We start from the raw sequence: 14,320 nt of genomic DNA, 5'->3' as shown, positions 1-14,320 counted from the left end.
CCTATTGCTAAAGTCTCTTGAAGTGTTTCCACTATGTTTTTATAAAGTAACTGGATAGTTTCAAATTTTATATTTATACCTGTGATCCATTTTATAGACAATGAGAAGAAGGGATCTAATTTCATTTTCCTATATACTTATATCCAATTTTGCCAGCACTTTTTATTAAAAAGTCTATCCATCCTCTATACTATGTTCTTGGTACCTTGTCAGAAATCAATGAGTTATATGAATAGGTTTTATGGTTTTATTTTCTGGATTCTCTTTTATAGTCTACTAATCTCTATATCTGTTTTTGTTGTTGTTGTTGGGTTTGTTTGTTTTTTGTTTTTTTTTTTTTTTTTTTTTTTTGAGGTAGGGTCTCACTCTGGCCCAGGCTGACCTGGAATTCACTATGTAGTCTCAGGGTGGCCTTGAACTCATGGCAATCCTCCTACCTTTGCCTGCCGTGTGCTTGGATTAAAGGCATGCGCCACCACACCCGGCTTTCTACGTGTGTTTTTATGCCACTAAGATAATGTCTTTGTGCCTATAGCTTTGCATGTACTGTGGTTAAAGTTGAGTTTGTATGTAGTAGTTTTAAAGTTTGTATGTAGTATGTTTAAAAATTGGATACTTTGAACTCTCAACTTTATTCTTTGTTTTATTTTGCTGGTTTTTTTTTTTAGTAGTATTATTAGTTTTGTACTCAGTGAATACAGTCAAGTTGGTACCATTGTTAGCCTCTTCTCTGTCCTCAACCCCTCCACAGGGACCCTTCTTGTTGGGGTATATGGGTTGTGGGTTTTTTGTTGTTGTTGTTTTTTAGTTAGTTAGCTACTTGCTTAATTCATTCGTTGGTTGGTGTGGGAGTGAGTGAGTTAGTTTTGCTCAGAATTGAACAGGACTCTTCTGGGGCTTCTGTAGATCCATATGAAGTTCACTGTTCCTGGTTCCTCTTGTTGTCATTGCCTGTTTGTTTCATAAGAATATGCCAGGTCAGTTAGAGTGGGTACTTGTCTTTTTCCTGATCTTAAAGGAAATGCTTGCAGCTTTCTCCACTCAATATGACTGCTCAAGTTTGGATCTGAAAGTGTCCTCCAAAGGTACTTAGGGTAAAGACTTTGTCTCCAGCCTATTGGTAGGTAGTAGAACCTTTAATAGGTAAAACCCGGTTGAAGAAATGTAGAGTATTAGTGGTCTACCCTTGGGGACATTGAAACCCTGAGTCATTCCCCCTCCCTTTCTACACGCCAGATATTTTGGGGTAAGCAGCTTGGCTCCATCACAGCTACCTCACATCACAGACCCAAAGGCAACAGGGCCAAGTGACTGTAAGCTGAAACATCTGACACCTTGAGTCAACATAAATATTTCCTGCTTATAAGTTGAATTTATCATACATTTTTGTCATAGTAATGAGATCTCAGTGTTGTTGTTATTTTAAGTTTTATGAAGGCTTGATTAATGCCCCTTGCATACAGTCTATCCTAGAGGATATTTTGTTTGGTAGTGAGAAAAATGTGTGCTCTGATGCTGTTGGGTGTACTGTTCTGTAAATATCTGTTAGGCCTATTTGCTCTGTATATGGCTCAAGCCAAGTGTTTGTTTTTTGGTTCATTTTCTGTCTGGATGACCTGTCCATTAAGCAAAGTGAGGCATTGAAGCTCCATCTATCACTATAGCATAGCCTATTTCTCCTACTCCTCCCTTTAGATCTGACACTATTTGGTTTATATATATGGATGGTCCAGTGGTGGGTGCATATACACTTATAATTGCTATGCCTTCTTGCTGACTTGATTATTTTATCAATATATGATGACCTTATCTCTTTTTTTTTTTACTTTTTTACACAAAAGTTTGCTTCATTTGATATAACTGTAGTCCTCCAGCTTGCTGTCAGTTTCCATTGTGTGGCAGATCTTTTTCCAGCCCTTCACTTTCACTTTACCAGTGTCATGAATTTATTTTGGCAGCATATAGTTGTGTTTGAGTCTTTGGATTTTTTTGTTTGTTTGATCCATTTGGCCTATCTTTGAAATTAAAATTATTGATAAGTATGAATCTCCTGTCTCATTTTGTTGTCTTCTGCTTATTCTGCATATGCTTTGTGTGTTTCTCCTTCTTTTATTTATCTTTGTTGTTGGTAGTTTGAATCAGATGTCCCCCAAGAACTCATGTGTTCTGAATGCTTGCTGGAGAAGGTTTGTGTCTGGGGGTAAGCTTAGGGGTGTTATAGTAGCTCCCCCATGTCATAGTTTGTCTGACTTTCTTGTTGCTATTTCCTGCCTGCTGTGACAGAGGCGATGTCTAGTCCCTGTTCATGATGTGCTTTTTCTCTTTCTATCACAGAGCTTCCCCTCAGGAATGAAAGCCAACATCATGCCTTTTGTCACATCAGGTGCTTTTGATCCAGTGTTTTGTCCCAGCAGTGAGAAGGATGCTGCTATGTAGTTTTCTGTCATGTTAAAATATGATTCTTTTTTCTTTGCCTTTCCATATCTGTTCTTTGTGCATCTATATTTTCATGATGGCAGTTATCATCCTTTTGTTTCAATTGTAAGATTCCCTTAAGCATTTCTTGTCAGGCTAGTCTTAGACTAATGAATTCCCTTATTTTCTGCTTACCAGAAAGAAAAAAAAAAAACCTTTATTTTACCTCGTTTCTGATTAATAGTTTTGCTTGGTAGAGTAATCTTGAGTGCAGGTTTTTCGTTTCTTTTCTTTCTTCCTTCCTTCCTTCCTTCCTTTCTTTTCTTTTCAAGGTAGGGTCTCACTCTAGCCTAGGCTGACCTGGAACTCACTATGTAGTAGTCTCAGGGTGGCCTTGAACTCATGAGGATCCCCTTACCTCTGCCTCCCAAGTGCTGGGATTAAAGGTGTGTGCCACCACACCTAGCCTCTTTCTTTTTCAGGACTCTGGTTACAGCATCCATTCTCCCTTGCCTGTAAGAGAAGTCTGTTATAATCCAATGGGAATTCCCTTAATCGAGACATTTTGCCCTTCTTTTGCTGTGACTGCTGTGGTAGCTTGGGGTCTTGGGGTTGCAAAGACACAATGTGAATTCCTTTGCAGAAGCCAGCCAGCCCCATACCCTGCACTTGAAATCCACATGGACTGTGGAATTCTGCAGCAGCTAGAACTGCTAGTCTGTTGCTCTGATAGAAGTTACTGGTGCCTTCCTGCTTACCTTCTTCTGACAAGGTAGTCTCTGCCCCCAGGCAGAGAGCTAGGGTTAAAGTCACATTAGCTCTCTGATTCTACATGTTATGTAGGGTTCCAGTAATCTTCCTCACTGACCCTGAGTTCTCTTTAAGTCACTCTCCTGAAGTATAATCTTCTCTTTGTTGCCCTGGTACATCTCTGTACACAAGGCATATTTACTTAGTTATGCTGGATCTCCCTTCAGTGCCATATTTTAGTGAGCAACATTCAACAAGATCAATTTTCCTAGAAAGTACACTCTTCTATATACGCAGATTATAAAATTTCTATTATGTCACTTTCTGTTTTGAGTCATTATATCAATACTAAGAGGATGTGAGTTAAATCTTTATATCTGTCTTTTAAGACTGGAGAGAGGGATCAGCAATTTAATGGTGCTTGCTTGCAATCAATGCCTGATGGCCCAGGTTTGATTCCCCAGTGCCATCGTAAAGTCAGATACATAGAGTGCACATTTATCTGTAGTTTGTTTGCAGTGGCTAGAGGCCCTTGTGCACCCATTCTTCCTCTCTTTTTCTCTCTTCTTGCAAATAAATAAAATTATTTTTTTAGAGGCTATAGAAAGAACTAAAAATGGACTAAACCCAGCATTTCATGTATGGTTAGCTTGTTGTATAAATCATTTGCTTTTCGTTTCCTAAAAATCTCCCAGTGTTTGACTTATCACACTTGTCCTAATGTGCATGAGAATCTATCTTAACATAAATACTCCTATCCACAGTTCTGTCTCCCCTTGTCCATGGGTCCTGCTTCCCTCCATTTTCAACAAAGTTAATTTTTGATATTATGAATCAATCAGTTTAGTATAAGCTTAGCCAGAAAAAAGGTCCTATTGAAATAAAACACATTAAGATAGCTATAGTCAAACAATGACTTAGAAAACAGAGTTTAATAAAAATTTTGAAAAAAAAATAAGACCTCTTGTGCCAAATTTTCTACCAAGTTCAGAAGCTAGGCCTTGGTTTTAGAATTGCATCTCTACTGTTGCACAAAAAATTATGATGTCATCTTCACTTACAATATGAAACAATGACCTTTATAGAATTTAAGCAATCTGATGGTTCTTATTTGAAATGTATGGGATCTACATTAAAGCATGTATGGCTTTTTGTTTTAACTTTGTATAGGAAATCAATGTGTTGACAGTTGCATTGGTTAATCAAGACCGAGAGAACAATATGGAGAAAAGAAGCCAGGGTTTAAAATCAGAGAAAGAAGCTCTGCTAATAGGTAAGGAGATTCTGTTTTCTTCATCTGTTCACTTAAATAACTCCTGGGAAATTAACTTGAATAATATTATAGTAATTCACCTCCATCTTGCTAATAATTAGAGCAGTTGAGTCTTCTAATCAGAAGTGAGATCAATTTCATCAAGTTTATATTACTTGTAATTCAAATCAGTGGCATACAAACTAATGGTTTTCCTATTCTATAACCATATATATTTGTTGGTATCAGACATAAAACTGAGCTTATGAAAACAGATTAATTAACATCTCATGTGTAACAAATCTGAATTTTAAAATTTAGATGCTGGGTTAGCTCTTGTCCAAAAGTTCTCAAACCAAGCCAGACTCTTTGACTCTTGATCAATTTTGAACCTGGAGATTAATTTTTAAGCCCCTTAGCAGAGGCTACATCTATAGGTCAGGTCCAAGACCAGACCTGTAATGCTGGTTTAACAGGTATCTCCGGAATATTGACATTCAGCTAATCCAGGGAAGTCTAATACAGACTTGCCTATCCATGAATGGATCCATTTATCCAAAATGAGTAAAAGAAGCTGCCTCTAAGGAAGAGAAAGAAAAAGAAAAGAAATTACTATTCTTCTGAAATATTCAGTTGCTCCACAATATACATCTAGATTTGCTCTTTCTTTATCTGGACTGACAAAGCTGCAAATGTTCCCTTTGAGACTGTGCCCATCAATCCATACACAGCACTTTAACTTACACCCTCAAGAAAGTGTTCTTGATGGAGAATGGAATTTCAAAGGGGGAAGTGTTGGGGGGGGGAGGGAATTACCATGGGATATTTTTTTATAATCATGGAAAATGTTAATAAAAATTTAAAAAAAAATAAAAGCTAATTCTGAGTTGGAAAAAAAAGAAAAAAGAAAGTGTTCTTGTGGGAGATGTGCTCATAATGGGCCTTGGACTTCTGTGTGTCCCCGAAGTCCTCAAACCCACAGGAAAGGAGTCTGCTGTCCTTAACACAACCTTGCACAGTTTTGATTCTAGCTGTGCTTTGGCACTAACCCCAGTGTGGGGTTCCAAGTTAGACTGGCTCTTCCATAGCATGATTAATGGTGAAGAAGGAGGCCACTGTACACATGAGGCAAACTGTTCTGTCATTCATTATCTTGCAGAGGTAGCACCTAGCTGCATTTTCTAAATATTGCATAAGCTCTCACCTTAAAATGACAGGTTCACCAGGGCCTGCAGAAGCTGGCATGGGAGAAATTTAATTCAAAAGATAGTCCAACTTCATCTATCACATATAGATTTTTCAACTACAGGGTTATTGAATATGACATCAACTTAGAGATACTCCAAGGAAAACCAATTATTTTCTTTCTCTCTCTCTGATGATATACAGCTGTAATAACATGCCATGCACAAGTCTCAAAAGACATGCTGATGTGCTATCAGTTCCAGGAACCCAAGGCGAGCCTATATGTAGTTGGTAACTGGAGTTTTCTCCTACTGAAAAATATGTACAGCTCTGTCAACTGCTTTCCTTTCAGTCAGTGTATCAAAGTGTACTTGCCTTGACAGTGTTTCCAGGGGATGAGCAAAGCATATAGTGACCTGCAAAAAGCTTTCCCTCTTTAGGGGGAATAATTCTGATCACTTCAGGGCTTAAAAATGGGAACATATCTCTGCTTGCTTTGTTTTCTTTTACTGGAGATTGCCTCCATTTTATGTTCTCCTTGAGGACACATTTCATTTACAATAACTTCTAAATCATAACTAAGACACGTATACATGTGTGTATTCATACACATTTTAGTCAATTGTCACAAAATTTAAAAGCCAATATGCTTGAATTATTACTCCTAATTGAGAGGAATAGATAAGGATATTACATTTATAACATTCCACCTCTGCTAATTCCTTTAGTATCAAAACAAATTAGCTAATTCGGGTATAATAGAAAGAAATATATTAGTAAGTCTTATGCTCAACCAATTCTAAATATTTCTCTCACTATTGGTCTTTAGACCTATCCTATCTTTATTAACATTAGAAATTTGGGATTGGAGCAAAAGTGAACACTCATCTTGAATTAACATAGGTTGGGGTACTTTAGAACTTCCTAATCAAGGAACAATCTGGTTTTTGTGATTGTTTATAGTGCAGGCTTATTGGAAAGAACATGTGTCCTGCCTGTTCTCTTGACTTTATAAAATTGATATTTCAAAAGATAGTTGCCGATGTTCATTTGACAGGGTCAGTGATACTTTGTTCAAGACATTTTATGGAGCCTTGCAGCTGTGGGTCCCAAGTTTTGGGAATTGAACCATTTCTGCCAAACTGTGTCCTGGGCAAGTAATGAAGACAATATACTATGTTCCAACCAAAGTTCCAACTAAAGGAGATAGGCCCCTAGAAAATACTTTATTATTGCAATTTCTGGATTATTTACCTTGTAATCAGTTCCCATGAAGATGGGCTGACATAGAATTGGACCTTAAAGAACTTGATTCTCATGAGGACTGTGCAGTGTCATTTCATGTATATGTCTCTATAATAATGGTATGTTTATACAGCTTGATACTGTCCGTGTGTAAGCCAGAACACCGACTTCATTCCACATATGGTCCACACATTGGATCTGGCCTACTGTACAATTGTTTGGGATGGAATGAGTCAGACTTTTGACTTGAGACCAAAGCTTTGTTGGTGTGTTTAATGAGTAATTACTGGGTATTGTCATGAAAAAGAATGGATCACATTTTTTATTGATAAGCTAATAGCTCTGAATAAACATTGACAGTTTCTTTTCTTGCTTTTGAATATGTCCTAGTAGATTATCACACTCAAAAGCTCTGTTTGGTACCCTGTCAATTCTAGTCATCAGTGTAAAACCCACCCAGATTTGATCAAAATCTTTCTCATAACTGTAACTGTGCACAAGTTGCTTTTCTTCAACCCCCCCCCCCACCTCCTTGGTCCCCAGAGCCATCCTCCGATGCTTAAGGATCAGGCAAGCTGGCTCCTCAGCCAATCTGGATACACATACCATGGGGCACTCTGGATCTCCTCACACCACAGCTTCCATCATGGTTACTGTCTCACACATGTGCACAGTCTGTAATGGAACTGAACTATTCTCCTGTTACCTGGGTATTAGGGAGCAGATGAATGGAATGTGAAAAGACAGCATTTATAGAAGTTGAGCTGTGAATTTTTAGTGTTTTTAGTGAACAGTGGTAAGGCTATACCTGAGGAAAGTAATTTGAAGACCATGTTCCTCATCAAAAGCCATGGGAATTATTGACCTAAATCTTGTTCCCAAAGCACAAATGTCTCTCTCAATAAATCAGCAAACATTTGTTGAGAAGTTCCTGTAAGGATTATCAGCCTTCAATGGCAAAAAAGAATCACCAAGGCAGCTTGTTGGGAAGGCAGACTCTTGGGCTGTCCACCAGATTCATCCCATTGTACAGCAAATGCCCACAATGAGAATGAGGCAGGCACTTCTGGAGCCAATTTGGGAAATAATGACCAACACCATGCCCATGTTAGAAATGATGGCCTACCTTATACCAGCACGAATACAATGCCTACACTAGAAATGACGGCCTACCACATACCAGTACCAGCACCATGCCCATGTTAGAAATGATGGCCTACCACATACCAGTGCCAACACCATGCCCATGTTAGAAATGATGACTTACCTTATACCAGCATCAATACAATGCCTACACTAGAAATGATGGCCTACCACATACCAGTGCCAACACCATGCCCATGTTAGAAATGATGGCCTACCTTATACCAGCATCAATACAATGCCTACACTAGAAATGATGGTCTACCACATACCAGTGCCAACACCATGCCCATGTTAGAAATGGTGGCCTGCCTTATACCAGCATCAATACAATACCTATACTATAAATGGTGGCCTACCACATACCAGTACCAACACCCATTCCCATGTTAGAAATGATGGCCTACCACATACCAGTGCCAACACCATGCCCATGTTAGAAATGATGGCCTGCCTTATACCAGCATCAATACAATACCTATACTAGAAATGGTGGCCTACCACATACCAGTACCAATACCCATTCCCATGTTAGAAATGATGGCCTACCACATACCAGTGCCAACACCATGTCTATACTAGTAATAATGGCCTACCACATACACTATGCCTATGTTAGAAATGATGGTCTATCATATACCAGTGCCAACACCATACCCATGTTAGCTGATAGTAGTAATAAGGTAACAGGTAAGCAGGTTCACAAAAGGTGAGACAAAAGGAAGTGAAATGTGATTTATAGTAAAATCAGAAACATAGAGAAGGAGCTACATATATTTCACATGCCTTGTTCAGAAAAAGGAGCCTCACAGTAATCCTGAAAGTTGCATAGGGTTTTCTGGATAAATAATAAAATTTTCTAAAGCATTTCAAATACAAAGAATAATTGGGACTGGGGAAATGGCTTAGCGGTTACGGCATTTGCCTGCAAAGCCTAAGGACCCAGGTTCATTTCCCCAGGACCCATGTAAGTCAGATGCACAGGGGGCACATGTGACTAGAGTTCATATGCAGTGGCTAGAGGCCCTGGTGTGCCCATTCTCTCTTTCTCTGTATCTGTCTTTCTCTCTCATAAATAAATAAAATATTTAAAAAAGAATAATTCACTGGTAGACCCAAATATTCTTGAGTTTTCAGTTGAAGAACCAAGACAAAGTGATATTAAGAAACAAAACAAAAATTAACATACAAGATCATGGTTTGTACTGAATAAATAGGTAGAACAAACAATTTTGGAAATGAAAGCTTTTTAGAATCCCAAATCACTGACAAACATCAGCCCAAATGTCAGTTGCTTGCTTGGACGACTGCCTATTCTGGCTTGCTTCTCTGTGTGTCTCCCCCACAGTGCCTCATCATTAGCTGCCAGTAGATCACACTGTTCCTGCCCCAGATTTCACAGGCTTCCTCCTTGCTGCCTTCTATCTCAGTGTCCATGGAGCCTTTGGATGAGTTTCTGCATGAAGCAGAACACTTCAGGCCTCTGCTGGTCCCCAGCAAGGCATGACTGTGTCTGAGCCGAGGCTTAGCTATTATCCACAAAACTGAAATCCTTGAGGTACCTAGGGTGCCTCTGCCCAGCCAGCCATTAAGACCCAGTCTTTTACCATATCCTGGGTGACAGTAAGCTGGTGTAGACTTGGGGAAAACTTATCTAGCAGTCTTAATACAGTTTGTAACGAACCTTCAGGCAACCTGAAGAAAGAGTGTATGTTCTAGTAGAATTCTACCTCGCATTCCACCCAAAGAGACTACTAATGTGCCAGCCAGAGTGAATGGACACATTGGTAATTTTATTCTCATCAGGTACCCAATATGATTTTTAAAAAATAGGAGTTCATATGAGCAAATAATGGAAGTGGGATGTATTGGCCCTGCAACAACCACCTTTCCAATGATCTCTCAATATTCTTAGGGGTAGTTGGGCAGTCTTGGATTTGGGGCCTGACACATTCGATCTCCACGTGCTGTGGAGAAACCGCTTTTCCACAGTGAGTGCAAGTTCCCATGTGGTACAGTTAGGAGGTGTGGGCCACTCAGTACTGTGTGATCTGTGAGCACTACTGGAAACACCCTTTAGACAGTGATCATGTAGGCAGTAGAGAATCATATGTACCAACACACAAAGATCAGCTCCATTATCTGTTGCCTATACAAGAGAAGAGAACAAAAACCTGGCTTGACCCCTACATCTCTTTCAATATCCCAGCAGAACTCCTGACCACTATTGCAAATGATCTCCTTTCCCTTTCCATGTGGCTGCCATCCTCACACTGAAACTGTTCATATCACCAATTTCTAAACTCCTTCCATAAGTGAGCTGCACTTTACATGGCTGGGCTCAGATGGACTTCCCTAGAAAGCATTTCTTTTCCTAGCCATCAGCACACCACTCTTTCTTATTCACTCTGTTGTTGTTTTCTGAGGTAGGATCTCACTCTAGCTCAAGCTGACCTAGAACTCACTGTGTAGTCCTAGGTTGCTCCTGAACTCACAGCAGTCCTCCCTCCTCCACCTTGCTCTGTGCTGGGATTAAAGGCATGTGCCACTATGCCCAGATTCTCACATTCGTTTATTTGCTGCATTTTCCTTGGCTTAACTTCTCAGTTTCTGGCTTCTTTATTTTTGTTTCCTACTACATTTAGAATGTAACCCAAGCCCCTCGCCCTGGCAGAAAAGGCCCCGTAGCATCCTCCATATCCCTCTAAATACATGCTATGCCACTTTCCAGCCCACTGTGTTCCTGCTGGCTCATTTCTACCTCAGTGTCCTTGCACTACCTACGACCTGTGCCAAGTCATACTCTAAACTTCTGGTGGCTGACGCCTTCCCGTCTCCCACTTCAGAAATTTTATTCTCTTAAAGAAGTTTTCACTTGACTTCCCAGTATAAAATAACAGTGCTCTAGACTCAAAGTCTCTCTCTCTTGCCTATGTTATTACCTTTACTTTGCATATTGCTATCTTAAAATGTTTCATTTATTCTTAAATCTATGTTTTTATCACCTGTGTTGCATACATAGACTAAAAGTTCCCCAAGAACACACATGTTTTCTCTGACACAGTGCTGTGAACAGTACCTTAGTCCTCAGTTCTGGTAAATGAGTATTTAAAGGAAAACATTTGAAGGAAGTGAATGGAAGAAAAAAACATCTTGTACAATACAGTGAGTTCATGTGCTGCTCCCTTGTCTTGGTGAGGTTCAAAATTGAGAATGAAATAGATGGCTTTGATGGAAGCTTTTACATAGTCTGCTGAAATGGACCTCCCTAATGAGATGTACTACTGGTTACATAGAGCTGGTTTGTATATTTTTTAAAGTAGCTTTTAAGGTTCTGAGACAGGCAAAAAGCTCAGTAGGACAGCTTCCTCTGCTCCCTTTTTTCCCCTTAGACTAGCTAGTCACAATTATATTTTGCACTATTGGGAACTCTTTCTTAAGTGAGGAGACCTACTTCTAAACAGAAATGGGCCACAACAGTTGTGGAGACTGTCTCTCTTCCTGCAGTGTAAGACCATCCCCTTGTGATCCTCCTGCAGTGTGGAGACTATTCCTTTGTGGTCCTCCTGCAGTGTAGAGACTGTCCCTTTGTGGTCCTCTTGCAGTGAGGAGAACATCCCTTTGTGGTCCTCCTGCAGTGAGGAGACCATCCCTTTGTGGTCCTCCTGCAGGGAGGAGGCCATCCCTTTGTGGTCATCTTGCAGAAAGGAGAATGTCCCTTTGTGGCCCTCCTGCAGTGTGGAGACTGTCCCTTTGTGGTCCTTCTGCAGTGAGGAGACCATCCCTTTGTAGTCCTCCTGCAGTGAGGAGACCATCCCTTTGTGGTCCTCCTACAGTGTGGAGACCTTCCCTTTGTGGTCCTCCTGCAGTGAGGAGACCACCCTTTTGTGGTCCTCCTGCAGTGAGGAGATCATCCCTTTGTGGTCCTCCTGCAGTGTGGAGACCTTCCCCTTGTGGTCCTGCAGGGAGGAGACCATCCCTTTGTGGTCCTTCTGCAGTGTGGAGACCTTCCCTTTGTGGTCCTCCTGCAGTGTGGAGACCTTCCCTTTGTGGACCATCTATAGATGTGGAGAATACCCCTTTGTGAGCCAACTTATCAGCATCAGCTCAAGTCTCCACCCTCCATTCCTAGTATATCTCTTACTAGTTTTGCAGCTCACTCATAGAGGGCCTGAAAGCAATCTCCATTGTGGGGCACATGGCAACTTTCATCCACTTTATATCACATGGAACAGCCCAGTTCATTTAAAGAAGCTGCAAAGAGTTTTAGTAATTTATGAAGCTGTCCCCAAACACATCTATTAAAAAGAAAACAGCATAGAAACTGCATTTTCTCAAGTTGTCACTTAAATACAATAAAATTACCATCATTTTTATTATCACCATAACTTCATAAAATTAAGTTTCAAAATAAAAAAAGAGAAAGAAAAGGAAGATGATCAGAACTGCTAGTTTTCTGTGTCTCAGAAAGACAGGCTAGTCTCAGAAAGCCAAGATTTTTACCTATATAGAGAAATGTAATTGTCCCTACCATCCTCATTTCACTGTAAACAAAGACCTCATAAAAGCAGTGGTTCAAAGCTCTTAGAGAATGCTTGGAGACTTTCAATTCTCTCCAAATACGATGAGCTAAAAACTCTTCTTTTAAAACTGACCATCATCTTGGATTGTCCAGAACAGCACAGAGGAAAGCAGGAAGACAGGAACCATCCATCATCCCAGGCTAACCCAACATCCCCTGAAAATATAAGATGACTCAGTGCAAGGATGCTATGAGCCCAGTGCTCACCTTGATGTCCACACAGGTGAGGGTCTTCCCTCTGACACAGTAAACAGCATAGGAGACAATTCGAGGCCACTGTGAAACTACGTCGTGAATTCCAGGTCAGCCTGAGCTAGCGCGAGACCCTACCTCGAAAAACAAAAACAAAAACAAAAAGAGTACTTAAAGTAGCCATCTGAGCTTCATAACAAAAAGCAACACACAGTCTATGGAGTTGATTTTCTTATTATTTGACTTTCAAAACAAGAGCAGGGAGGATAGGAAAGGTTATGAATGCTTTTTAATTCATCCCTGATAAAAATCCCGAAAGGTGATTCCATGGTGGAAAGGCCTTCTGGTTTGTACTCACACTTCAGCCTGAGCAACCATTCTCGGGACTTATCCATTGATCAGGTAAATTACAGTGGCAGAGGGGAGGGGGCCCACTCCCTTTACACAGTGCAAGCTTCACATGCTGCAGGAGGAAGGTGTCCTTCCTCCAGCAGCAGTTAGGTGAATATAGACTGTACACTTTTCATAGCCAGCAACTATAATTATCAGGGAGACTCAAGGCAGTGAAGTCCATTGAAGGAAAGAAAAGAGATAATTTTGCCCTTCCAATAACTACAACTTTATATTGGTAAATCAAGCATAAAATTAGTACTTCCAGGAATCATTGTTTAGAAATGCCTTTATTCATGTATACATTATCCCAGAGACAAGCTTTTCTAACCACTGTCATTCCAGGAGACAAAGCATTCTGTTCCCCATGTTACCGTTACTGTCTGTAGAATGTGTGCTGTTGCCTGCCCAAGTTCAATTCCCTATCATCCACATAAAAACCAGATACAATGCGGTACACAGAGCTGTAATCCTAATGTTCCCATGTAGTGACAGGTAAAACTAGGAAAATCTTGAATAGTTGAGACAAGCTAGACTGGTATACACACAGCAGAAAAAAAAAAAAAAAAAAAAAAAACAAGGGAGACCCTGTCTCAAGCAAGTGCAAGGAGAGGATAAACACACCAGGAGCACCTCAGTCCTCCACATGTATGTTGGCATACATGTGCCCATACACACATACCATATATATCCATAGATACTACCTGGAAAAAAAGATAAAATAATAAAATTTTAAAAAAGAAATGGCAAGGCTCTAACGCAGCCTAACAAAAGTCACTGAGGTTAAGTGGTGTTATTTGAGACTTGACACTTGCATTTAAATAATTTCCAATGTTTTTCTTGTTAATTCAGGCATCATATCAACGTTTCTTCATGTCCACCCTTTCGGAGCTAATATAGAGTACCTGTGGTCGTACATGCAGCAGTTGGACTCCAAGGTAAAGCGTTTTCCGTGACTGGGCCTTCATTGCTGGGGTGTGCGTGCTGACTGCAGGGTGACTCTGTGCGAGCTGCTCGGGGAGGGAACTCCCCGTAGGTCATCCCCATCTCCTGCATGAGAGAGAACCCGGGGTCTGGCAGAGTTATCTTCTCTGAGCTAGCTTTTGACTTTGGAGAGAGAAAAGCAGTTATCTAAAATGACACTGACTTTTAGCAGATGCCAAATT

The 14,320-nt window shown here is 40.2% G+C and overlaps 1 protein-coding gene across 11 annotated transcripts in view; it reads left to right on the top strand.

Moving 5' to 3' along the window:
• The window catches only part of Enox1 (ecto-NOX disulfide-thiol exchanger 1), a 674,222-nt gene that overhangs the window by 646,263 nt on the left and 13,639 nt on the right, over positions 1–14,320 (top strand). For all 11 annotated transcript variants that reach the window (XM_045145349.1, XM_045145350.1, XM_045145345.1 and 8 more), the window contains 2 exons: positions 4,336–4,438; positions 14,007–14,092. In XM_045145349.1, the coding sequence (XP_045001284.1) occupies positions 4,336–4,438; positions 14,007–14,092 (189 nt within the window). The remainder of the gene's footprint in view (positions 1–4,335; positions 4,439–14,006; positions 14,093–14,320) is intronic.

This window comes from Jaculus jaculus, chromosome 3 (genome assembly GCF_020740685.1).
Source record: "Jaculus jaculus isolate mJacJac1 chromosome 3, mJacJac1.mat.Y.cur, whole genome shotgun sequence".
In the NCBI taxonomy this organism is placed as follows: domain Eukaryota; kingdom Metazoa; phylum Chordata; class Mammalia; order Rodentia; family Dipodidae; genus Jaculus; species Jaculus jaculus.
Note: the sequence above shows the minus strand (reverse complement) of the source record. Positions and strands in the feature narration are given on the sequence as shown.